Here is a 27,923-nt window from a genome sequence, read left to right as displayed (position 1 = left end):
TCACAATCAAAATTAGTAAAAAAATTTTATATAAGTTAATTAACTATTATAAGTTAATTTCATGATTCTAAATCCAGAAAACAATGTTAACTTTACTAGAATGAACTACATACCTTTTCTACTTTATCATCTTCTTTTTCCTTTTCTTTCTCTCGCTCATCCATTTTTTCAGAAGACAATACAACCATTGTAAGTTTTCTAACAATTTGCTTAGCTTCCACAATTTCTCGTTTATGTTCATCCATGATGCAATTATCAGCTGGAAGAAGCTAAAAATGATTCATTAAAATTTCATAAAACAGCTAATACTATTTTCACATATAAAAAGCAAAAACTGCCCTAGCCAGTTTTGCTCAGTGGCTAGAGCAGTGATGGCGAACCTTTTGAGCTCAGCGTGTCAGCATTTTGAAAAACCCTAACTTAACTCTGGTGCCGTGACACATATAGAAATTATTTGATATTTGCAACCATAGTTAAACAAAGATTTATATTTTTGATATTTATTTCATATATTTAAATGCCATTTAACAAAGAAAAATCAACCAAAAAAATGAGTTCACGTGTCACCTCTGACACGCGTGTCATAGGTTCCCCAACACTGGGATAGAGTGTCAGCCTGCAGACTGAAGGGACCCAGGTTCGATTCCAGTCAAGGGCACATGCCCAGGTTGCAGGCTCAGTCCCCAGTAGGGGGCATACAGGAGGCATCCAATTGATGATTCTCATCATTCAAAGTTTCTATCTCTCTCTCCCTCTCCTTTCCTCTCTGAAATCAAAATCTATTTAAAAAATAAAAAAGTTACATCTTCCTAGTGAACACAACTTTATTAGTATGAAGTGACTATCTCTTTTTGCCAAAAAGTCTATTTTGTCTAATAATAATTTCCGTGGTATATTTTTCCCCACCCTTTTACTTTCAAACTTTCTTTGTCCTTCGATTTTAGAAGTCTCATGTAAATAATAAACTGGTTTTTAATCCTGTCTGAAAATCTTTGTCACCTTAACAGGAACACTTAGTCTGTCACCATTTAATGTTAAACTCAAACATATCAGCAATAAATCTATCAATTTTTTGTAGTTTCCATTTGTCCTGCCAGTCCACACTATAAACTCATACCTATGTTTTCAAACTCTCCTTTTTCTGACCAATTCTCCATATTCTCAGTTTGTACAACATTCCTCTACTTTAAATTTTGAATGGCTCTCTACTCCCAACAAGAAAACAAAACACAAACACATTACTATGGCACTTAAGGTCCTTCACAGTTTAGTCCCAACCTATTTGTCCATCCTCATCACCCCTATATACCACCCTGAGCTCCAATCACTCTGAGCTTCCAATGTTCCCCTATGACAGGGATAGGGAACCTTTTCTCTGCTAAGGACCATTTGGCATCATTCTCCTGCCACACAAAATTATCAACTTAAAAATTAGCCTGCTATATTTGGTCAAACATTTAATTAACACACCCCTAATGCTTTGGCAGGGCCAGACCAAATGATTTCACAGGCTTTACAGGGGCTGGATATTCCCCACCCCAACCTAAAGTGATAATGAAGCCCTTTCAAACTTCTTGCCTTTATATTCAGTTATTTCTGCCTATAAAACTTTCCACCTTTTTAAGAATGGCCAACACTTACTGATCATCAAAATCCCAGTTCGACATCACTAGTTTGAAAAAACCTCACAAAATGACCCCACACAGATATGATCACTATCTCTTCTGAGCTTCCACAGCACTATGTAAATACCTCCAATATAATTCTTATTATATAATGCAAAATGTTATCTCTCTTTCTAGACTATGACTGCTTCCAAGGTAGAAATCAAGTTTTTTTGATCTGCAACCATCTATAATAATAAAAGTGTAATATGCAAATGGAATGAATGGCCAAATAGCAGAACGACTGTCCAGACGAAGCCCAGGCTGCGAGAGCCAAGGCAGCAGGGGCTGCAAAGGCCTACTCTTGCATGAATTTCATGCATTGGGCCTCTAGTAGTATATAATAATGACTAGAGGCCCAGTGCATGAAATTCGTGCACTGAGGGGGTATCCCTCAGCCCAGCCTGCACCCTCTCCAATCTGGGACCCCTCAGGGGATGTCCGGCTAACCGGCAGTTGGACATCCCTCTCACAATCCAGGACTGCTGGCTCCCAACCGTTTGCCTGCCTGCCTGCCTGCCTCATTGCCCCTAACTGCTCCTCCTGCCAGCCTGATCACCCCCTAACCGCTCCCCTGCTGGCCCGATCGCCCCCTCTGCCCTCCCCTGCCAGCCTGGTCACCCCCAACTGCCCTACCCTGCAGGTCTGGTCTTCCCCCCCCCCACTGCCCTCCCCTGCCGGCCCAATCGCCCCTAACTGCCCTCCCCTGCCAGCCTGGTCACCCCCAACAGCCCTACCCTGCAGGCCTGGTCACCCCCAACTGCCCTCCACTGCCAACCATCTTGGGGTGGCCATCTTGTGCAAGGGCATGACAGTCAATTTGCATATTACCTCTTTATTATATAGGATAGGCAAGAAAGATACAAAGTGATCTCAAAGGCAGTAAAGATGATGTCAGCATTGGACAGGTTTGTTTTAAGTCCATAGATATCCTAATACAAAACATAATAAAACGAAGTTCTATGCTACAAACCTAGTTTTTACAAACTGACAGGCTAAACTGTTGCTACATTAGAGATCAATAATCAAATTCACATACATACTCTTCTACATCCTGGATCCAACAATATAAACACAATACTAGTCATTTATTACCCAGTTAAAACACAAAAAAAGCCATTTTTAAAAAACATGTGAAGACTTCTCCATACATCCTGAATGCCAAAAATTAACATTTTGGAGAGAAGGAAGAAGTATCTAGGTAATCCTATACTTCCCATAATTTGTGTATAATGGAGAAGTCTAAAACCACATTGGTTAGAACTTGGCCTCTCTCTCCATGTGTTATGCCTTGATAACAATTAAGAACTTTAACTTCATATCCAACCTTGAACTCTGTATGGGTAACAAAAGATATCAGATTTCCATGCTTTGTAAAAGAATTAAAGTCATTTACTTTATAAACACAAAGTAATAAAGCATTAGGGCTTCAAAAATTAAGATTTGAGAGCCTAGGACCAACCTTAGAGTGCTATATGGCTGCCTAGTCCTCTCCCCCACCCCTGTAATGAACAACCAAAGATTCTGAGCAGCCCACTTGACTTACATGTACATAAAGATCATCTAAATCAATAAGATTAACTTGTAGAAGCACTGCTGCGACTCTGTATAAGGATGAAGGAGTCTCTCCACTTGGTTCCTTGAAAAATAAAAGTTTCTATTTAGTGCATAAATTACAACTAAAATCATATCCTTTACCAATATTTAAGAAAAATTAGCTCAAATAACTCTTGTTCAACAATAAGCTTCACTGCTCTTCCTGGGCATACATAACATCTGAATTCAGGACAAAGAGAATTATGTCTACATCTCTTTCCACACTGAAGCATCTTTTAATGAACTCAAAGAAAGAAGTTTTGAAAATAGACACATTTTACAATGCATGCTAATATTTGAATAAAATCTAAAAATTAAACAGAATAGAGAGATTTTATACTGAATATTTAGTTTGAATGTATTTATATCTGTGTTTCCTTAACTTGCTTTTTCCAAGTAGTTCTCAGTGGAAACACAGAAACAAGACTGACAAACATGGGAGTGTAGAACCATCTGTGTCTGCTTTTATACTATTTTCCCTACTCTTTCATTTCTTGGGTTTTGTGCTAATTATATGTGCTTGTCAGCTGATTTCTTCTCAAAAACAGGTGTCTATACATATTACACATGAATAAATCAACAATAAATAAATAAAATGTGGAATGGCCAATTAAGGCCAGTCCAGTAAACCCTTCAAAGACATAGAAGGATCTTTAAATGCTATCGAAAAGATTTTTCCCTAATTTTTAAACTATTGGAGGTCAGATGAATGGATGAGTAAAGTGAGGAAAACCAACAATTACTAAATGGCCAATTACTAAATGGTGCAAATAAAAAGCAAACAGTGACAATATATTATGTTCTGCTTCTATTTAACACTGAAAATGATATATTTGTAAGACTCCTCCTACAATTGCTATAGGTATTATGCACATAACATATGAAGCTAATCAAACTAATAGATGTTATATAAAGAAGGCACTGTATCACTGTAATTTTTAAGAAAGGTAAATTTTCAACTTCTTAAGTTTAATTCTAAATATTTATAAAATGTTCTTTAGTATCAAGACATTTTCTCATAAAAACAAAAGATGATCAGGAATGCTTTCATTATTCCCATTACCTCTGTTTAAATGAGTCACTACCAGAATCCCCAACTACCAGGCCAAACATCAACTTCCACACTCTGATCCTCATATTGCTCTGCACAATCCTGTTCTGTACTATCCCACCTTTCTGCATTCTTGAAAGTCTTCTATGGAATCCTCTGGAATTTATGATCCATTATCAGCAAAGCCCCCTACCTCTCCTCTAATTATTCCCTCCACTTTCATGCTTAGGGCCTAGCACTCCCTAGGAATACCACACCCACTGTAGCCCAGTCAAATGGTAGCTGCTAGTATTTTCCCCAGACCCTTAATAACTACTAGGCTCAGAGGTGGGGTACAAATCGTCTTTGCTTTTTTATAGTTGTTTCCAGACTATTCACCCTCTCTAAAGCTCAGCCAGCTCTTAATTTCCTATTACTCACTATCCTACACAACTGCTGTGATCTGTTTTCATTAATTATTGTCCAATAAGGTTTTTTTAATGCTTTAAATTAATTGAGGCTTGTTCTGTGGTCTCTAATAGGGTCTAACCTAGGGACTGTTCCATATGCACTTGAGAATAATGTGTAATCTATTATCACTGGATGGAGTGGTCTATATATGTGTGTTAAGTTTAGTTGTTTTATAGAGTTCAAGTGCTCTATTTGCTTACTGACCTTCTGTCTCATTGTTCTATCTATTAATGAGAGTGGGGCATAGAAATGTCCAACAATTATTTAATAGAACTGTTTATTTCCCCCATTCAACTCTTTTAATGTTTGCTGGACATATTTTGAGGCTCTGTTTAGTGCACGTGTGTTTATAACTGCTGTATCTTCTTGATGGGTTGACAGTTTTATCAATGTATAATGTTCTTTGTTGTCTACTATAAAAAATTTATCTTATAGTCTAGATTGTGTAATATTGGAATAGCCACCGCAGTTCTCTCCTGGATACTGTTTGTATGAGATAGGTATTTCCATACTTTTACTTTGAACATATTTGTACCTTTGTTTTTTGTTGTTGTTGTTTTTAAATATATTTTATTGATTTTTTTAGAGAGGAAGGGAGAGGGGATAGAAAGTTAGAAACATCGATGAGAGAGAAACATCGATCAGCTGCCTCCTGCACACCCCCTACTGGGGATGTGCCCGCATCCAAGGTACATGCCCTTGACTGGAATCGAACCTGGGACCGTTGAGTCCGCTCTATCCACTGAGCCAAACCAGTCAGGGCAACATATTTGTATCTTTGGATCTAAAGTGAGTCTCTTACAGATAGCATACAGTTGGATCATGGTTTTTTATAACTTCTGCTGAACTTGTCTTTTTAATTACAGTTTATTCTATTTACATTTAAAATAACTACTGACAAGGAAGGACTTCTGCCATTTTGCTAAGTTTTCTATATGTCTTATACCAGGTTTTATTTCTCATTTCCTCTATTACTGACTCCATTTGTGTTATTTTGGTAGTATACCATTTTGATTTCCTTCTTTCCTTTCCTGTTTATTTCTTATTTTCTTAGTAGTTACCCTGGGTATTATTACAATTAACATTTTAAACTTGTAATAACCTAATTTGAATTAATACCAACTTAGTTTCAATAGTACACAAAACTGCACCTATACATTTCTATCCCTCCCTCTTTTATAGTTACACTTTGTGTGTTGATTCGATTTATAATTATAGTTTTAGTCCTTTGTCTTTTTTTAAATAAATTTTATTGATTTTTTACAGGGAGGAAGGGAGAGGGATAGAGAGTTAGAAACATCAATGAGAGAGAAACATCGATCAGCTGCCTCCTGCACAGCTCCCACTGGGGATGTGCCCGCAACCAAGGCACATGCCCTTGACCGGAATCAAACCTGGGACCTTTCAGTCTGCAGGCCGACACTCTATCCACTGAGCCAAACCAGTTAGGGCAATTCCTTTTGAGCCATAGAAAAAAAAAGCCATAGAAAAAAAAAGAAGAGCTTACAAACCAAAAAACACAACATTGGCTTTTATATTTACCTATAGCTACTTTAACTAGTGTACTTTATTTCTTCATATAGCTTCAATTTATTGTCTAGTGGCCTTTCATTTCAGCCTGAAGGACTACTTTTAGCATTTCTTGTAGGGCAAATCTACTATTGATGAACTCCCCCAGCTTTTGTTTATCTTGGAATAACATAATCTCTCAGTTTTTTGAAGGATAGTTTGCTGGATATAGAATTCTTGGTTGACAGTTTTATTCTTTCAGCATATATGCCTTCATACTACCTTCCGAAGAGAAATCAGTTTAAGATCTTAGAACTTAGCTCCTTTAGCTAAGCTCCTCTGACCCCCAATGCCTTTCAAAATTATATTTTGTCTCCAGACTCTTTATTAGACTCTGGATTCCTATGTCATCTACATACAGCCCCTTCTCCAGATTCCTGAACCCTTCTTGATGCTGGGACAAGAAGCCCAGCATTCTCTTGTCTCTCTATAACCAACCCCTGATGATTTCATCCAGTATCACAATTTTAAGTATCATCTATACACTTTTGACACCCACATTTCTAGTCTAACCCAGTCCTTTCCATGGAATACCAGATCCCAACATCCAGTTATTTACTCAACATCTCCATTTGGATATCTAACAGACATCTCAAACTTAACATGTCCAAAACTTAATTCCTACCAATAACATTCCAAATCTATTTTACCTGAAATCTGCCCTCAGTTGATAACAACATTGTTTTAGTTCCCTGATCCAAAAAAGTCCTTAACTCTACTCTCTCACATTCTGTACCTAATCCATCAGTAAATACTATTGGCTCTACCTTCAAAATATATTCAGAAACTCAATTTCTATTGCTACTATAACCATATCGATTCTTTAAAAACCTAAGTCAAAATACAAATGCACTTTCTCTTTTTGTCTCTCTCACACACACACCGCTCATGCAACTATTAGAAGTGGCTACTAAAGAAATTCCTCACTTTAATAGCAAGTAATTAATAGGAAAAAAATTAAAGCATTTTTCCTGCCTTTCCAGTATAACTTTATTTCAGGACAACCAAACAATCCAACTTGACAAGGGATAACTCTTCTTTATAGAAGAATGACAGCTAATAAATTTAGAAGGCATGATAAAATTAGTAAATCAATAATTTGAAACTTTAAGGAATTAATTGACTCAAGAAAGGATCATCCATGTATTCTAAATCACTTAACGTAAGGTTGATGAAAAAGTGGGTTTTACATGGTACCCAAGTATCAACTTGCAGATAACCTGCTATTGATAAGGGAGGAAATGTCATTGCATAATGGAAGGATTAGACTGTCATTAACTTACTGGAACATTAAAAGTCAGACAGACATTGGATGTAATACAATATAAAACATAATGCGCAACCCATGAAGTATTTTTGCCTGAACATAATCAAGTCAAGCCTTTAGACCTAACTCTGAGTATATGAGAAAGACAGGGGACAAAAAAATTAAATCAACCATGAAAAAGCAATTAGATAAATTCAAAGGGTGGAGTCTTCTATGGGAATAATTTCCTCAACAAGTTGATACCTTTAAAGAAAGGGGAGATACTATTGTAAATTAAAAGAATTCTAACAGCCGAAACCAGTTTGGCTCAGTGGATAGAGCGTCGGCCTGCGGACTGAAGGGTCCCGGGTTCGATTCCGGTCAAGGGCATGTACCTTGGTTGCGGGCATATCCCCAGTGGGAGATGTGCAGGAGGCAGCTGATCGATGTTTCTCTCTCATCGATGTTTCTAACTCTCTATCTCTCTCCCTTCCTCTCTGTAAAAAATCAATAAAATATATTTTTTAAAAAAAGAATTCTAACAATTAAATACAATGTGTGGTCTTTAACTGGATCATCATTTGACCAGACCAGCTGTAAAATGCATTGGGGGGGGCAATTTGAGAAATGAATATGGTTTGGGTTTATTATATGATAGCAATCTAGTTAAGTATGAAATTGGTATATGGATCATGGTTAAATAGAAAAATGCCCTTACTTTTAGAAAGTACAAACTAACACATTGAGGAGTAAGCACTCATGGTATCTGTAACATTAAATTAATATTTTCAAAAAACTATACCAACATGTTACTAAACTTACTTTTAGGTGAAGGAGTTATGGGCATCTATTATATTATACACTCTTTCCTATATGTTTGAAAATGTTAATAAAGTGAAAAAGTAAAAAGAAACAAAATGAAAAACCTAAGTCAGATCACATTACTCTCCTATTCAGAATCCTCCACTGGCTTCACTCAACATCACAATAAAAAACTTTGTACTAGCTCTGTGTGATCTGATATATAGTCCCTTTTCTTTGACCTCATCTCCTAGCGCTCTCCCACTCAATCACTCTGATCCAGCTACACTAGTCTTCCTGCTGTTCTTCAACACATCAGCATGCTCACACCTTGAGGCCTTTCTTTGCTTGGCTGTTCTCTTTGCCTGAAGATTTTTCTCCAGATATCTGTACAGTTTACACCCTCACATCCTTCATTTCTTGGTTAAGTCTCATCTTCTCAATGAGGTCTCCTCTCACTATTCTATTTAAAATTGCAACCAACAACTCCAGCACTCCCAATCTTCCTTAACTTGCTCTATATTTTTTTGCCCCATCTTACTGATCAACTTCTAGCATATCATATAATTTGCTTAGAATGTCAGCATCAAGAAGGCAAGAATTTATATTTGTTTGGGTGTAGCCCCAGCACCTAGAACAGCCGTGGGCAAACTACGGCCTGCGGGCCGGATCCGGCCTGTTTGAAATGAATAAAACTATTGAGAAAAAAAAGACCGTTCCCTTTTATGTAATGATGTTTACTTTGAATTTATATTTGTTCACACAAACACTCCATCCATGCTTTCGTTCCGGCCCTCCGGTCCAGTTTAAGAACCCATTGTGGCCCTCGAGTCAAAAAGTTTGCCCACCCCGACCTAGAACATTACCTACTACATAAAAGGAGCTCAATCAATATTTCTCAAATTAATGAATTTAGATTATAATAGCACCTAATCATGGTATCACTGTTACTACTACTGTATTTTGAATCCACAAATCAAGGAGCTGTGATATGAGTGAGAGTCACAACCACTTTCCTCTTTCCTGTGGCAAGACAACTCCAGCCAAGTTTGTCTTTTGGTACCCTCACACTTTCTAGTACTCCATTCTGCCTGTCCTTTGTGCTGCCCCTAAATCCTCTATCACAGCAATCCCTGTTAGGAGGATCAAGCAGATATGACTGCCTAACTTTCCAAAATGACCATGTGCTCTAAAATTGCTTTCATCTCTTACCATACTTCCAAGTCAGAAGCACTGGAGGTGCAGCAGCCTGCTAATCCAAGTAAGTCCCAACTGGTAAAGTTATGGGTTGCAGGCAGGAGGAGTGAACATTATCAGGTAGTGAATGAAAGAAGGGAGGGTAGAGTAAGATAAAGGACTAGCATAAATAGTGACCATACGGGCTTAGGAACCAATTCCCAGGGTTACATTCTCTAAGAGGCTCTTGATTTCCATAGCTATCCTTACTTTACCTCCAAGACCACAAATTACCTTAAATCTCTGACATTTCTTCCCCTGCCCTTTGTGGTCCTTAAGACTACAGATTCTCACAACAATAAGATAGCTCAGGCAATAGGAAAAAAAGGCAATAGTTTTATACAGAGCAATATGAGGGTTACGCTTTCCAATAATAGGTTACTTCTAAATCAAATGTTTCATGGTTGGGTATTTCTTATATAATAAAAAGGCCCACTGTCTATTTTTAAAAAAGGATGATTATTCCAACATTGTCAACCCCTAGGGATATTATAATTCAGCTCAAAAAGTGTTACTACCATGAGGAATATTTTCATATACAAATTTAATTCTAAAATTCACATTTAACAAGTAATACTTGATGTTATGCAGTAGGTTATTACTCACTGCACTATGCTCTGAAACCTACAGTCTCCAAAACCCTAACCTATATTCTAAGTAATCCCACCCAAGTTAAATTTCAGTTACCCTGTCACTTTAGCAGTTGGCTTCATATTCTTAAAGCCAAAGCTATCATGGTGCCTCTTAAAATGTGATGAAATACTTGAACTTCTCTTCTCCTGTAATAACAGTGGACTCCCTGGTTTCTGGTAGGAACAGGAACAGCTGTCATCACTAATTTTTAAGCAAAGGTGAAGTACTCTTTCCCAAAAACCCTACCATGTGTCTTATTTGGTATCAAAAAGCTATATGCTTTCAAGCTCTGATTTCTATTCTGGAGCATCCCAGATTATGAAAAATAAAAGACAAGCAGAGGCAGTAGGTCATATATCACTTGAGAATGCTAAAAGAAATTGTCTTACTATCCTGAACTTGAGCTCCAGAGGACAGGAATAGACAACCCCCACCAGAGACTCCTCAGTGCCTAGCAAAGCAACAGCATATCATAAACCAGCGGTTCTCAACCTGTGGGTCGCGACCCCTTTGGGGGTCGAATGACCCTTTCACAGGAGTCGCCTAAGACCATCGGAAAACACATATGTAATTACATATTGTTTTTGTCATTAATCACTATGCTTTAATTATGTTCAATTTGTAACAATGAAATTGGGGGTCACAACATGAGGGACTGTATTAAAGGGTCACGGCATTAAGAAGGTTGAGAACCACTGTTTAAACACTCAATAAATGAGTATTTCTTGACTAGCTGAGTACCCCAATCCAAGTAGACAAATTAAGAAAGATATAACAAAAGAATAATGGAGGCCTTATTACATTAAAATCCTCCATGCTATCAAGAGATAGACTACTCATTTATAATTAGTGAGCATTTACTATAGACTAAGCAGTAAATTAATCAAGAGAAATTAGTAAAATATAGACCTTGCCTTAAATGACTCACAATCTGGCAAAGGAGATAGACATAGTTTATTCTAATATAACCTGGTAAGTGCCAGAAGTCTATGTCACATTTCATGAAAAGAGAGATCAAGAAGTTACTAATTCTGCATGACTGAACTATCAGCCAAGACTTTATAGAGCAAGTAGCATTTGATCTTAAAGAATAGTTCACAAGATTAAGACCAAGACAGGTAAGACGGCTGCATAAGAATATTTTTCTAGTTTAAGAAACTGCTTGTAAACAAAGGTCTGTCTATACACAGCAATGTCTATACCTTAGTTCGGGAAATGGCTATTACTTTAATATCGCTAGAATATCAGATTTGAGCCCTAACCGGTTTGGCTCAGTGGATAGAGCGTCGGCCTGCGGACTCAAGGGTCCCGGGTTCTATTCCGGTCAAGGGCATGTACCTTGGTTGCGGGCACATCCCCAGTGGGGAGTGTGCAGGAGGCAGCTGATCGATGTTTCTCTCCCATCGATGTTTCTAACTCTCTATCCCTCTCCCTTCCTCTCTGTAAAAAATCAATAAAATATATATTTTTTAAAAAGAATATCAGATTTGAGGGGAGAAATCACTAAAGATGAGGCTAGAAAGAAAGAATGGAGCTAGATTGTGACTAGCCTTTTCTGCCATGTTTGTAAGTTTAAATGTCATCCTCCAGGCAAATGTGTTTGAGCAGTGTATCAATTAGATCTCTTTTAGAATGTAACAGTAGTAATAATATGAAAGATGGATTGAAAGAGAAATAGCCGAAACCGGTTTGGCTCAGTGGATAGAGCGTCAGCCTGCGGACTGAGAGGTTCCGGGTTCGATTCCGGTCAAGGGCATGTACCTGGGTTGCGGGCACATCCCCGGTGGGGGATGTGCAAGAGGCAGCTGATCGATGTTTCTCTCTCGTCGATGTTTCTAACTCTATCTCTCTCCCTTCCTCTCTGTGAAAAATCAATAAAATATATTTTAAAAAAAAAGAAAGAAAGAGAAATAATCAGAGGCACAGATTTACTAGATAACTACTGTAGTGGTTTAAGTGAAAATTAACCAATCTTCACTGTCTACACAGTAAAATTCTAACTCAACACAGTATTTAAGACTCTAAACCATCAAAAGTGCACCTACCTTTCCAACTTCACTTCCTGTCTCTTCCCCGCATCTTACAATCCAGCCACATATGACTATATACCATTTCTTCAATCTCATACTGTTATGTCTTCACTCTCACACTATTACTTCTGCACTAACAACTGTCAACAAACTCCTACTCATCCTTCAAGTAACAGGTTTTTAAAAGTTTATTATTTATAAAATCTTCCCTAACTCCATCTCTCCCAAAGCAAAATATTTATTATGCTTTCCTCTAGACTTTCATATCACATCATTCATATTACTAATACAGTACTTATTACACCTCACTGTTAGCTATCCATTTATCTATTTCCTCTGGCAGAATGGTGTAGCTGAAACTAATCATTTACAAATAAAATTCATATTAAATTGTGCATATAAAATCATGAAATTAACCTATAGATACAGATAGATATAGATACACACACATATTTTGTTACCTGGTAAAACTTGAATTTGAACCCAAGAATATGACACAGTGTTTGCGGTTCACACATACTCATGTAAGATTCTAATAAAGATATAAAGAAGTCATCATGTTCTGGCCTGCATTCAAACACTTCTAAAATGACATCCAAAACTCTATTGGGATCCAGATTAAAGCATCCTGCAACAGACGAGATATACAAAATTCAAAAGTGATTATACATAATTTCTAGTAAAGCCATTAAACTTCAGGGGTGACTTATAAGATAAAACTATTTTTAAAAACAACTTCTTTTACAAGTTTGGTTCTCCTGCCCCAGAGGGAAATCTTTAAAATTTTTAAGATCAAGTCCATTCCCCACATTTTACAGATGAGAAATGTTACTTTCCCAAAATTACATAGTGAGTTAATAATGACAAGACTGTGCTGGAGCCCAGGACCTATGACACTAAGTCAAGTAAACTTTCTTCTATCAGTTCTTAATTAATCAGGCTAGTGAAAGAGATCCACATTTTTAACTCTTAGCAAAATATAAAAATGAAACAGTGCATTTTACAAGTTAGGCAAATAAAGAGGGTTTTTTTAAAAATGTTTTATGCAGAAGTAATCTGGAATGTTGATAATGAGTTCATAAAAGTAGACCACCATTATTTTGTTAAGGGATTATAAATTTATTAGGTAATCTGGATATCAGATGGGCTAAGCCCCAAAATGGCACCAGCCTAGACCACCATTTTTAGAACCACTTTGCAGTTTATTTTATATACACAACAAAGCTACAAAATATAATTGTACAACTGATTTATGTTTATGGGTTTTGGTAGCATTCTAAAGGGAAAACAGGTATACTACTGATTCTAAAGAGATGAGTGAATACCAAGGAGTTGAGGACATAAAAAGGGAGTGTAGATAACACAAGTAAAAAGAAGAAAATAGACTATCTAGGCAGAGCAGGAAAATGAAAGGAAGAAGCACTGAATAGGTGCTAATGATGTCTACTTATCCTTACTAACCTATTATGGAAAACTAAAAAAGGCCCATGAACAATGACTTAACAAACCTATCAGCCACCCTACTCTTAATATGCACATAACCTCTTTCTGCATTCAGCTTCAGCTGTTACCATAATTATAATGCAATCACATCACATATGCATTTAATTTATGAGAATGCAACTATTTACACACAGCAAAAAGAAAAATAATTTAAGTGATACAGGCCACTCCACCCGCCATTCCTCTCAATAAAATGTATGCTTATGACCCAGAGTGAGCATGAGATATAAATCTGCTGTTCCCTCAATTTATATCAGTTCACACATGCCTTACACATCAAGCTGAATAAAATACTACTATTTTAAATTACATATTTTTAATTAGGTGTAGCCCCTAAATGCAAAGCTAACCACTTCATTGGGGCAAGTAAATAAACATTCATTTATTTTAATTCAAGAGAAAAAAAATGAGCAAGTGTGTTGAAATTAGGGAGAGATGTTACGTCTAAACACAGCACCTTATGGATGACTTAGGGGATTTTTCAAAGAAATTTCTTACATAATCTATTTTGTAAAAGATTTCCAGAATTACTTCTTTAAACTCTACACTTCATTTTATTAAATCATATAAAACTAATGTCTGATTCACAGTACAGAAAGTCCTCACTTAATGTTGTCATTATTTTACTACTTTAACCAAAATGACATATAATGAAACCAATTTTACCACAGGTTGATATAAACAAGCATTAAGTCCCTATAGCATCTCATCAATGTTATAATAAAATGATGTTGAAGGAAACCACGTTATTCGAGGCTCTGTTGCATCTTAGCACTCACCTAGAAAACTGAACTCTACAAATACAAGAAGTAATTCTTTCCTCTTTTTTAAAAAATAGCAATACTTATTTTTCTATTGATTGGTTGATGTTAGAAAGAGAAGGTGAGCCCTGGCTGGTTTGGCTCAGTGGATGGAGCATTGACCTGCGGACTGAAGGGTCCCAGGTTCGATTCCGGTCAAGGGCATGTACCTTGGTTGCGGGCACATCCCCAGTAGGAGGTGTGCAGGAGGCAGCTGATCAATGTTTCTCTCTAATCGATGTTTCTTACTCTCTATCCCTCTCCCTTCCTCTCTGTGAAAAATCAATAAAATATATTTTTTAAAAAAAGAGGGAAGGAGGGAAGGAGGGAGGGTGGGAGACATTTCAATTTATTGTTCCAGTTATTTATGCATTCATTGGTTGATTCTCAAGTGTGCCCTGACCGGAGATCAACCCCATAACCTTGGTGCATTGGTATGACACTCTAACCAAACAAGCTATCCGGCCAGGGCTCTTTTCTCTTTTTATAAAATCCAACATTAAGAACACATTTTCTTCCATTTCTGCTGGTGTAAATGTAAAATGTAAAATAGTACAACTGCTTTATAAAACTGTCAGTTTCCTTAAAAGTTAAACTTACACCTACCATATGCCCCAGCCATTTCATTCCTAGGTGTTTATCCAAGAGAAATAAATTTCTATGTCCACAAATACTCATAAAAGATTTATAAAAGGACACTCTCAAATGCCCATGAACATGTAAATGGACAAATTGTAGTACAATATAATTGTAGTATAAGTAATGGACTACTCAGCAATAATACAAGTAACAACACAAATGATCACAAAATAATTATGCTGAAATAAACCACACAACAAAATAACACACTACATGATTCCATTTATAAAAATAATTCTAGAAAATATGAACTAATCTCTAGTGACAGAAAGCAGATCAATGGGTGCCTGGACAGGGGGACAGCGTGAGTTGAGGGGGAATAAAATACAAAGGGGCAAGAAGAAATTGAGGAGTGGAATGATAGAAATATGCATTATTTAGACTTTAAATATGCACAGTTTATTGTATGTCAATTATGCCTGAATAAAGCTGAAAAAAAATGCCTCCAAACTGCTCTAACATTGACAATAGATTATGAAAGTATGGTCTTGGTGGCCGCATTTGAATGGCCCTGAGTGAGTCTCAGCCCAGGAGCCCGGGGACTCTCTGGGCTTCTAGGCGCAGTTGGTCAGCGCCAGGGCTGGACTAAAGCTCCACAGTACCATGAGACACCGGTATTTTAGAGATTATGGCATCTGAAACCCACAATGTTAAAAAAACAGAACTTATATAATAATATTGAGGACCATTCCATTGATCACCCTAGAAAAATTATCTGTAATTTCACTAAGAACATGAAGGAGGTTAAGAATCTCCAAAACAGCTGGCTGTTTACATAACTAGAACAGTTGGACAGGCTGTTAAAAGCCCAGATAAACTGCGTAAGGCGATCTACCACAGAAAGAAAGTTTATTATCCTTTTCCAAATTCTTGTTTTAAAAAGGAACAGTCCCCTAGAAGTGGGGGCTGTGACATGGCAAATAAAGAAAATGAACTGGCTTGTGCAGGCCACCTGCCTGAAAAATTACACCATGATAGTTGAACAAATTTGCTTAACTCCAGTGATTCTGGTTCTTCACAGACAGAAAGCGCATCATCAAAATACAGTGGGGTTTTTCCTGAGGTTTCTCAGGATCATGAAACAATGGCACAAGTTTTGTTCAGCAGGAATTTGAGATTGAATATAGCTTTATCTTTCTGGAAAAAGAGAAGTATAAGTGAACTTATAACTCATTTGGTGAAGATAGAAGACCTTGGAGTGGTGGTGGATTGCCTTCCTGAGCTTACCAATAGTTTACAGGAAGAAAAACAATACATCTCACTTAGCTGCTGTGTAGACTTGTTGCCTCTTGTACAGTCACTACTTAAAAGCAAATTTGAAGAATATATAATAGTTGGTTTAAACTGGCTTCAAGCAATCATAAAAAGGTGGTGGTCAGAACTATCATCCAAAACAGAAATTATAAATGATGGAAATATTCAGATTTTAAAACAACAATTAAGCAGATTGTGGGAACAAGAAAACCATCTTACTTTGGTTCCAGGATATACTGGTAATATAGCTAAGGATGTAGATGCTTACTTATTACAGTTGCATTGGAAGACTTCATCTACTAAAGAGCATTTGGTTATTCAAAACATCCCTGGACTATATTATTTCCAAACAAGTCTCACTGGAGAACTGTGAACTGTGGAAGAAATCAAAACCTTTTTCTTTTAAGCCACATACGAAACCACTAATGAAACCGTAACACTCTACTTCACATTGAAGTGGAAAAATATCCGAAAGGAGCAACTTCAACTTTAATAAGGTGAAAGTGCACTATGAAGATTGTTCATCTTTGCTGCATTTGGGATTTATACGGTTACTTGGCAACACTGTTGAAGAACTACTGAATCTTAATGCAATCCTTCATAAGAATATACTTTATACTATGTGAAAAAATAAGATAAAACTTATTACTAAGAAAAGCAATGACCAATCATCATTACTTTTTTTAAGATTGTGTTTTATAAGAAAACAAATGTGTGCAGCTATTTTCTTATGTTGAAAGACTTTGAAAGTTTTAAACATCATAGCAAATAATCAATACTAAACGTTTTTTGTCCACAGACATACTGTGTAAATAAATTGCCTTAATTATTAATAAGCCAATGTATATGATACGAAGAAATGTTTAAAAAAAAAAAGTAAAACCAACCATGCTTCTGGCATGAAAGTTATTGGAATTAAATCAGAGGTTTCCATTCATGTAGAATGTTGTTAAAACTTGTTCCACACCATCTTTAAAACTTATGAATATTTTTTAATATCTGAGATATTTTTGCTAGAATCACTGTCATGCATGTATGTGTTATTCCTATATAAAAGAGGTGAATATGTATTTGTATGTGTGCTTAACTGGAAATGTTCATAGAGTTGGCTAATTTATATTCACTTTCTATTGTATATAGATTTATAATATTTTCAGTTCTATATCATTTAAGCTTCATTTGAGTAAATTTACTAAATATTCCCCCCCCAAAAAAAAATATATATAGTCTTGCAAATTCCCCAACCTTATAATTATTCCCACATTCATTAAATATACAAATTCAGTCACTAAATAAGACAAAATACACATTAATATAATTTTGAAAAAAATGGCTGACTTATAATTACCCATTAAGTTACATATACAAAAAAGTTGTGGATAAAGTCTAAAAACAGCAACATGCTACATGGAAATGTATTTCATATATTTTGCTTTAAAATTTCTATTTTCATTGTGCTAGTGAACCACTGTTTTATTTAATAGTAGTACTCTATTGCCCGGCCAGTGTGGCTCAGTGGATTAAGCGTTGTCCCATGTACCAAGGCGTCACTGGTTCAATACCTGGTCAGGGCACATGCCCGGGTTGTGGGCTTGGCCCCCAGTAGGGGCACTGCATGAGGCAGCCAATCAATGTTTCTCTCTCATCCATTGTTTCTTTCTCTTTCTCTCTTTCTCTTTCTCTCTCGCTCTCTCTCTCTCACCAATAAAGACATTATTAAAAAAATAGTAGTATTCTATGAAGGCTAATCTATCAATGATCTGTACTATCAACTACCAATTTCTTTTTAGGTACAATTTAAGGAAGTAATCTAGAAGAGATATGTACTTTTATTTATGATAGATAACAACTTTTGCATCTTCCACAAATGAAAAACTGGCTTATGAATTTTCTATTAAATGTCTCAGTTGTCATCAGTTACTCCAATCAATTAGAATGACATTTGCTACGTAAAATGGAAAAAGTTACCAAACTAAGGATTTAGAAAATAATTTTTAAACCTTAGAAATTTGCTAAGTAACAGTTAAACTATTTCATACACAATGATACTCTAATAACAATCAGTAAGCTTGAAGTGTCCAAAATCATTTTTTTTTAATGGCAGCTGTGGCAGAACATAGTCACTCTTGTGCTCAAGCATCTTAGAAAGGCTTTTGTCCAGCCCAAGCATCGACAGTCATGTGATCTAGAGATAAATCATAAGCCTAGCTCCCTAGCTCTATCACCAGCTACATTAATACACACACACACACACACACACACACACACACACACACACACACACATACACAGAGCCTTTATGCCTTTTGAGGAACAAATAGGGAACCATATTAAAAGAGAACAAGTGGGAAAATAAGAAAATGGCAGGCCTGTAACAGCCATGTATTCATTCTTTCATTTAAATAAACATTGAATAATTAGCCAGTGTGCCAGGTTCTTGTGATAAAGAGATTAAGAAAATGCCTTCCCTACCCTTGAGCAGAATTCACACCTTCTGGATGATACATCTTTGAAGAAAAATGCAATGAAAAGTAACTGAAGTTTCCCCCAAAGATGGACAAGATGGACAGTATATTAGATCAAGTGACTGCAACTACAGGCAAAGATATGATTAAACTGACAATGGCTTTTTTAGTAACAGGCCAAACTGAGATTCTTAACAACAACAAAAGACCAAGGTAATATTGTAAACATGACTGGATAAGATGTCCAGCCTGTACATTTCAGAGAAGAAAATGACAGTTTCAATCATCATGTTCCTGACAGAATGGACCTTATGAGACAAAGAAAAACCATGTTTTGAACAAAAGGACATGATCTGGCATCTAGAATTACTTTAGAAACAGGCAATGCTATGGCCTGATTGCTTGTATCTGTCCTCCCTATCCACCACCAGAATTCATATGCTAAAATTCTAATGCCAAATGTGATGATATCAGAAAGTAAGGGCCTTTGTGAGGTGATTAGGTCATGAGAGCAAAGCACTTATGAATAAGATTAATGCCCTTAAAAAAAGAGTTTCTGCCTGGCTGGCATGGTTCAGTGGTTGAGTGTCGACTTATGAACCTGGAGGTCACAGTTCAATTCCTGGTCAGGGCACATGCCCAGGTTGTGGGCTCCATCCCCAGTGTGAGGCATGCAGGAGGCAGCCAATCAATGCTCTCGTATCAGTGATGTTTCCATCTCTCTCTCCCTCTCCCTTCCTCTCTCTGAAATCAATAATATAATATATATATTTTAAAGACAGAGTTTTCTTATGTGAGGATACAGCAAGAAGCCATCAGTCTGCAACTGAGGCCCTTCATCAGAATTCAAGCATGCTAGCACCCTGATCTTGGACTTCCAGCCTCCAGAATTATGAGAAATACCTTTCGGTTGTTTATAAGCCACCCAGTCGTTGGTATTTTGTTATAGCAGATCAAGTGAACTAAAATAGGCAATAAAGACCTATGCTAGACTATTCTATATAATAAAGAGGTAATATGCAAATTAACCCTCACAAAGATGGCTGCCTAGGAGGTGGAGCTTTTGACACTGACTGGCATAGAAACTGACCAATCAGAACCCAATCTGGGTAAAGTGCAAGGAGCCAATGGCTGCTTAGGAGGCAGAGCTTTTGACACTGACTGGCATAGAAACTGACCAATCAGAACCAAATCTGGGTGAACTGCGAAGGCAGAACCTAATGTGGGGGCTGAGGAGGGGTTTTAAGGGCAACAGCTGTTTGGTGTAAGAAAGTGGTCCAATTTTTTAATGGCCGGTTTGGCAGTATAGTGCATATGGCTGGCAATCAGTCTAGATATAGGGATTATGTATTTTTGTCTGCCAAGAGCACCTCCTCCTGCTGAAAAAGGCTTTGCCACACACACCCCATTTAAGCAATCCTATCCTATATAATCTATCTATACTAATAAAAGGGTAATATGTTAATTAGACTGGGTCGACCAGCCATCTTCCAGACATCAACTTCCTTCTGGACAAAACCATGGTGGTGGGGGCAGAGGCAGTCAGAGGCAATCAGGCCGGCAGGGGAGGGCAGTTGGGAGCGAGATCAGGCTGGCAGGGGATTAGGGGCAATCAGGCTGGCAGGGGAGGGCCGTTGGGGGTGACCAGGCCGGCAGGGGAGGGCAGTTGGAGGTGAGATCAGGCTGGCAGGGGAATGCAGTTGGGGGCGAGATCAGGCCGGCTTGCAGAGGCAGTAAGAGGTGATTAGGCAGGCAGGTGAGCAGTTAGGAGCCAGTGGTCCCAGATTGAGAAAGGGATGTCAGACCACCGGCAGTTGGACATCCCCCAAAGGGTCACCGATTGGAGAGGGTGCAGGCTGGGCTGAGGGAACCCCCCTCCATGCATGAATTCTGTGCACTGGGCCACTAGTTTCTAATAAATCGCATTTGCAAAAAAAAAATACATGTGTCAAGGCAAAAAACCACCAGAGAACCAAGATGAAGAAAAATGCACCTAACAAAATAAAAACATAATGCTAAAAAATAAACAACTGCTGCCATCTTTTTCATAGTAGAGAACAATAACTTCATAACTAGTCTGTAGTAAAGAAACTTTCAATAAAGCAAAAACTTAGGTAAACGAGACAGTCAACTGGCAGTCAAAGGGATAGGAAAGAATCAACACAGTAAGATGCTTCTAGGCAAAATGGCCCTTATAATCAAACTGGTCCAAAGTTAAATATTAGGCAGTCAAGATAATGTAATCAACGAGGTTAAATGTCCCATAATCTGCTCAAGAATAAAATCATTTGGCTCGGAGTTTTATTTTGTTTTTAATGTTTCTCTGGTCACTTGACAAGCAACCAAGAGGACGTGTGAGACTGAAGGGGCAGAGCTATCACTCTGTATTTCCCCATCCCGTCAAATCTACAACCTTCAACAACAGGTAACAAACAAAGATCCTGGGGGGTTTGGTGAAGTAGGCTTTGATTCTGGATAAGAAGGAAAAGGTTAGAGTCTAAGCCAAAAAGAAGAACTATTTTCACAGTCTTAAACTTAACTCAAGTAAACTAGCTCCATAACTAATTTTTAACCAGCACTTTTGATTTAAAGCAGGATCAGCATACTGGGTCAAATCCATTAGGCTTTTGTAAATAAAGTTTTCCTAGAACACACACACACTCATTTATTTACGTAATGCCTATGGCTGCTTTCATACTACAATGGCAGAGTTGTGTAACTGCAACAAAAAAAACCACATGGCCTACATAACAAAACAAAATATTTGATCACCCTTTAGAAAAAAATTTTGCTGAGCACTAATTTAGAAGAAAAGAACACCTAGCTATTGTTTTTGAAAGTCATTCAGAAGAATAGAGTGCTTATAAGTTTAGTTCATCGATCAAAGGACACCATATCTAACATCCTCTCCTCTAATTTCTGAAAGATGCATTTTGCCATCTTGATGCAGGGATCATTTGTGTGGGGTCTATGACTTGGCAGCTCAAGACCCTAAACTAATCACTACCAATTCCTACTTAACAAGTTTTTCAAATTTAATGTCAAACTTGAGATCACAACCACCATGAAGACTCATAATGGTTCTACTTCCTTATTTGTTCATGTAGTAAATAGCCCCAGATGATCTGACAGGGTATAAACATTTTTTTTTATGTTTAGAATATAAACATTTTGCTGCACCAGAATCATTTAGGGAGAATGTCTTCTAATTATAGGATGATATAAGAATTTATCCTGTGTCAACCAAGTACCCTGAAATGTAAATGTAACTAAAATGCATACCTCCCAAACTAGATATCCGTTCTGCCAATGGCTGGTGAAAGAGATCACACCTGAGATAGATTTGTACGAGGTGTTATCTGTCTAAATTGTTCCTAAAGAGAAAACAATGGGAATAAACAAGGGGAAATATTAAAAAAATGCCATGAAAAATAGAATGCTGTGTCAGTGATCTGCTCTGGCCAGATGAGACAAGGCCTGCATGGAATCTGCATTGAGGAGGAATTCAATAAATTCTAATGCTCATTGGAATTAGAATTCTTAACCTCAATTTTCATGTCAATGAAAAATTTCTTTCTTATACAAAGGGGGAGATGAGGGAGTCAGATAGCCAGACAGAAACAAACACTGAGCCAGGAAGATGAACTTTCTAAAATCCTCCATGTCAAGGAAAAGAGGCTAAGAATCACTATAAACTCTAACAGAAAGGAAGAAAGATTCATTCATTTTTCAACAAGTATTTATTCAGCATCTATATACCAGGCACTGAGGTTAGAGGTACTAAACAAAAGAAAATTAGTTGTCCTCACGGAACTTACACTGACCCCCAGTGGGGGTCAGGAATAAAATACATTGCATTTTATACAGTGCTAAGTGCTCAGAAGAAAAATAGTGAGTGACAGGGAGTGTTGAGAGGGGTGTCCAACAAAGGCTACTTGATGCGGCAACATCTGAGTGCTTCTGGACTAGTGTGCTTCACAGTACATTTGATGGACTAGAATAGAGGTTTAACCAAGAAACAAATTGTTTATACTCATGGAATATCCATGTGTGTCATGGGCTTGCAGTTGTGATTGCCACATTTTTCTTTAGAGACAGTAACATAAGCCATTTTCTATAAGAGCAAAAAGTTCAAGAAAAGAAAGGAGTGTACATTTTCCCACTTAGATAAAAGCACACATTCAAAAAAATCGCTCCTTAAACTATTCCCAAAACAACAAAGGACTAAAAAGGTTTTAATTCACAGGACAAAAAATAAAAGAAACAAGGACAGACAAGAGATGTCAACGAACAGGCAGATAAAACAAAAACAACTGAGGAGCTTACACAGGACAGAATTTTTATGTGGGAATACCATCTTAAGAAAGTACATGGCAGGATACAAGGATAGACGAAGGTATAGCAAAGCCACACTGACAAGCATCCCAAGCTAGATCAAAATGCTTCAGGGAAAAATGTAGAGCCTACCCTGGAAAGAATAAAAAGGAAACTACAGGATTTTTAAAAATGGGTCACTGCCACACAGGTAAGCAAGTCTTACCTATGGGGTGGCTAGTCCTACTGTTAAATTGACATCAGGAAGAAGTAGCAAAGAGAGTCAATCAGCTGCCAGAACTAGACTTACTTCAAAGAAAAGGGTAAATTTAAACCAGAAGCTCCTTACCTTCCATACCTGTTGATCACCAAAAGCCAAAGCTGGGTCCCTACACACAGCATTAGAGGAAGGGGATAAAGATTGGGATACCTCCTCTCTCTTAGTCATACATAAATTTCAAAAACAAAGAAAGAACTGAGAAATTGAGAATAAGCACCCCCTAAAATATAACCAGTGAAGCAGAGAATATAACTTCTCTGAGAGGTCTCAAAATCTAAGACATATAAGTGTTGCAAAATCTTCCCTAAAACAGTGTAACACTTAAAACATAATAGCAAAAATTCTTTCCATTCTTGAAAAATCAGTATTACCCTATTTTTCTACCATTCATTGCTCTTTCTATAGAAGCCAACTATTTCCTCCAAATGTTCAATGCAAATTTAAAAAGTGAATTCAATTTAAAAGATAGGGAGAATAACACTTTCCTATCTGTTACACTTTTACAGCATCTGCTACACTTATTTTAATAGACCGTTGTAAATATAAAATAAGGTGCATATCAATGTCCCTGGTAAAGATATTTTTAAATCAAGTTCAAAAGAACTAAACATTTTCAAGTTTTAGGAGTTCACACCAAAGATTTTATTGTAGTTTCACATTAGCTTACTTATTATCTGCCCCCTTTAAGATTATTGAAAAATACTTACAATTAAAAATAGAAATACTAGAGAGAACAGAAACTAATACAAACACCATAGGTAACAGTGACAAAAAAGATTTCTCATAAATGTCATCCCAAATTTAATTATTACTGATAAAAATCTTAAAGTACAAGCTGGACACTTCTTTCATTTCTTAATTTAAAAAAGCCTATAGAGAATACACTCATTTCTTCTTTATGGATATTCTGCACAGCTAAAAAAAACTATCTTGCCCTGGCCGGTGTTGCTCAGTAGTTAGAGCACTGGCCCACACACTGAAGGGTCTCGAGTTGAATTTCCGGTCAAGGGTACATACCTCGGTTGCAGGTTCGATCCCCAGCCCCAGTATGGGGCGGGAGGCAACCAGTCGATGTCTCTCACATCGATGTTTCTCCCCTCACCCCCCTCCGCACACACACACCCTGGGTGAGGATTAACAAAAATAAAAACCTTATGTTAGTAACACATACTATATATAGATATATGTCTTACCTATTAAAGATTTGATATTTTCTAAGATTAAATCACTAGTAATATTTCCCGATAAATCTTGCCCCAATTCAGCAATCAGCTTGGCATAGCCTTCATTCTCTTCTCTTAACAAATTGAATTTTTGCTGCTTATAACTGAAATTACATAAACATCATAAAGGAGATAAAATTAATTTCAATTAACAAGCTTGAATAAAAGTAATGTACTGTTATTGAATTTTCTTATCTCTAAAAATATATATATATATATCATAAGAATAGCTGTTCAAAGTTTACCTCTTTGTTTATCTTTTAGGATAGAAAATTACTGTTGTTCATAAGAGACACCCCAGTGTTAATTACACAGGTGAAACCAGTAACACAAGGAAAAGATATGACTAATCCCAAGGAACAATAACATAGCACTATTTCCATCACTGACTAAGAATATACCTAGAGTATAGACATAGCTGTATTTTATTGGTAATAATGAAAGCACTGAATGTTATTTTAACTTTTAATATGAAAAAAAATTAACATTGGTTTCACATGATAATGTTCACTGCTGACTCATGGGCTACTTTTAAAAGAAAGAAACAAGGACATATGTAATACCTTAATCAATAAAGAAAATTTTTAAAAAAGAAACACAAGACATGCTAACAGCAACAAAATAAAATCTTCAGACTGCCTTTAGAAAGTTGGTGACAGAAGATGATTTGACTTTGGGTGGAGGGCACACAATACAATATACAGATCATGTACCATAGAAATATACACTTGAGGCAGTGCTTCTAGAGCAGTGGTTCTCAACCTTCTGGCCCTTTAAATACAGTTCCTCATGTTGTGACCCCAACCATAAAATTATTTTTGTTGCTACTTCATAACTGCAATTTTGCTGCTGTTGTGAATCGTAATGTAAATATCTGATATGCAGGATGGTCTTAGGCGACCCCTGTGAAAGGGTCGTTCAACCTCCAAAGGGGTCGCAACCCACAGGTTGAGAACCGCTGTTCTGAGCCTGCCCACCCCACCTTCTTGGTGCCTGAGGGTGTATTATTTCCCTTTAATTCACAATAAAATCTTCACTTCACGTTTAAACTTTTAAAAAAAGAGATATATACTTGAAACTTATATGATCCTATTAACTAATGTCACTCTATAAATTTAATTTAAAAAAAGAAACTTCTAGTATTCAAAATGAGAACTAAAACACATACTCAGGTACTTGATGTACAACATAAAAATGCATGTACTTACAAGAGTTTTGTCTTGATTTTAACTGACTTTTGATTGAATTGCTGTGACTGTTTGATAAGCCCTAACGATTCCAATGTTTCTGGATCCAAGCGTTCCTTTAGAACTGTGTCTGAAACTAAATACTGTATTTGAAAATATTAAAGGCCATTTATTATTCAGCATTCCAACTGTGCATTCACAATCTTAAATACACTCAAAATAATTAATGAAAATATCACATTAGATATCAGCTTATAATTTATAACAAAATTAAAAACTTTAACAAAAATGATGACTCTCCAAGTATTGAAAAATACAACATAGCTTTTTTAAAAAACTTGCTAAGAAAGTCTATGCATGGTATTTACAGCCTATTGAGTCTGTCAACTGCATTTTCTTTAAGACAATACAGCACTTAAGCCTTCTTTGATTTCTACTGTTTAGGTCAAATAACTCTAATACAGAAAAAACAAAGACATTCTTCTAGGTTTGAGTAATGGCATTTCTCCCTGGTTCTAAATTAATGAACATAAAATCATTTCATAGACAATGATTATAACAAGTTCTAGAATCTATTGTTTTTAAATTACCTCCATTCTTTTTTCTCATAGCCTAATAAAGAGTTTATGAAAAATTGTTTGTTTAAAAGATGTCCACATCATTTCTTCTCACTTGTTAGATGCTTACCTTTTTACTCAGTTAGAAACCTACTAGGTCAGGAATGGAAGTGATATGGTAGCATGCCTATTTCATAGACATAATTAGCATGTCTAATTTTACAAAGCATTCCATTTCAAAACCCAAATCATACCTTATAATCAACTGAATGTCAATATCCTTCTCCATTAACATGATTAGCTGTGATTATAATTGTTCAATGTAAAATTTAGAAAGGGAATGTATTTTTTTAAAACTTACCAAACACGCTAATACCAATTGTGTAAAATAGTCTCTCTTGCTTTTTTCTTCTAAACAATTTGTCTCAATATCTACAATGATGAGGAGAAAAAAAGATGAAAATTTAACTGATTTTTCTAGACTCTCTCCAGAACTATAATAATATACTTATTTTCTTTAAAACTAGCTTATTTTAAAATATCTCATTCTGAATTTAGAAAAAAAAATTTTTAACTATGTTAAAAGTATGAGCTGCCCTTCATATGCATATGAATGCTTAGCACTCATTTCTCCTGATACTGGAGACTGATCCTGTGATCAATGGCATATTCATAAAATGAGCTGTGTTCTATGGCACTGGAAGAAACAGTTTCAAAAAAATACTGTTTTCCCATGGACACGGGCAATAGGGTAGTGAAGGCCTGGGAGGTGGGGAGGGTCTGGGAGGTGGGGTGTGAAGGGAGGGAAATGGGAGATACCTGTAATTCTATCAACAATAAAAATATATTTAAAAAATACTGTTTTCAGAAATGGAAATATTAAGTTTTTAAATAATATATTTTATTTAACATAAAAGATCCAAAATGTTTAAGTCAAGTTTAAATGACCACATTAGAGATGCTAAAGAAAAGAGTCCTTCCTTGGGTGAAAGCTGAACTGGGTGACAACAAAGATTTCTTCTTATACTAAAGAACCTATTACTCATAAAGATCAAATCTTTGACCTTGGCTACCTTGGTAGCATGTACCATGTTCTAACCAAGCTACCTTGCCACCAACTCTATAAAAAGAGAGTATTAAAATATATTTTTAACATCTTATTTTGAATTACAAGTCTATTTAGCAAACAAAAATTTGTTCAAGATTTTGTTTTCTTCCTACTGAAATATTTACAAAAACTGTGATCTCCATGAGTTTCAGTAAATTATTCAGAAAATTTCTTTCAAAAAAGAAAGTTTTCTGGTCTGAAGTATAGAGGAAATAAAATAATTAGCTCTAAATGCCAACCATCAAAAATTTCAAACAGGATTGGCAAGATTACAAGGCTGATCTCAGGATCGTTGCTTTCACTAACTGCATACTATT

The 27,923-nt window shown here is 36.4% G+C and overlaps 1 protein-coding gene and 1 pseudogene across 15 annotated transcripts in view; one reads left to right on the top strand and one right to left on the bottom strand.

The window, feature by feature from the left end:
• THOC2 (THO complex subunit 2) overlaps positions 1-27,923 on the bottom strand; it is a 120,902-nt gene that overhangs the window by 57,166 nt on the left and 35,813 nt on the right. For all 15 annotated transcript variants that reach the window (XR_009450606.1, XR_009450607.1, XM_059679258.1 and 12 more), the window contains exons 5-10: positions 26,860-26,930; positions 25,963-26,084; positions 24,725-24,858; positions 12,738-12,904; positions 3,211-3,303; positions 114-269 (exon numbers count right to left, since the gene is read on the bottom strand). Coding sequence is in view for 13 of the 15 variants with exons in the window: in XM_059679258.1 (XP_059535241.1) it covers positions 114-269; positions 3,211-3,303; positions 12,738-12,904; positions 24,725-24,858; positions 25,963-26,084; positions 26,860-26,930 (743 nt within the window). In the remaining 2 variants the exon portion in view is untranslated. The remainder of the gene's footprint in view (positions 1-113; positions 270-3,210; positions 3,304-12,737; positions 12,905-24,724; positions 24,859-25,962; positions 26,085-26,859; positions 26,931-27,923) is intronic.
• On the top strand, positions 15,847-17,268 carry LOC132224156 (KATNB1-like protein 1; annotated as a pseudogene).

The sequence above is a fragment of the Myotis daubentonii genome, chromosome X (genome assembly GCF_963259705.1).
Source record: "Myotis daubentonii chromosome X, mMyoDau2.1, whole genome shotgun sequence".
In the NCBI taxonomy this organism is placed as follows: Eukaryota; Metazoa; Chordata; class Mammalia; order Chiroptera; family Vespertilionidae; genus Myotis; species Myotis daubentonii.
The sequence above is the reverse complement of the archived record's forward strand: the minus strand, read 5'-3'. Positions and strand labels throughout refer to the sequence as shown.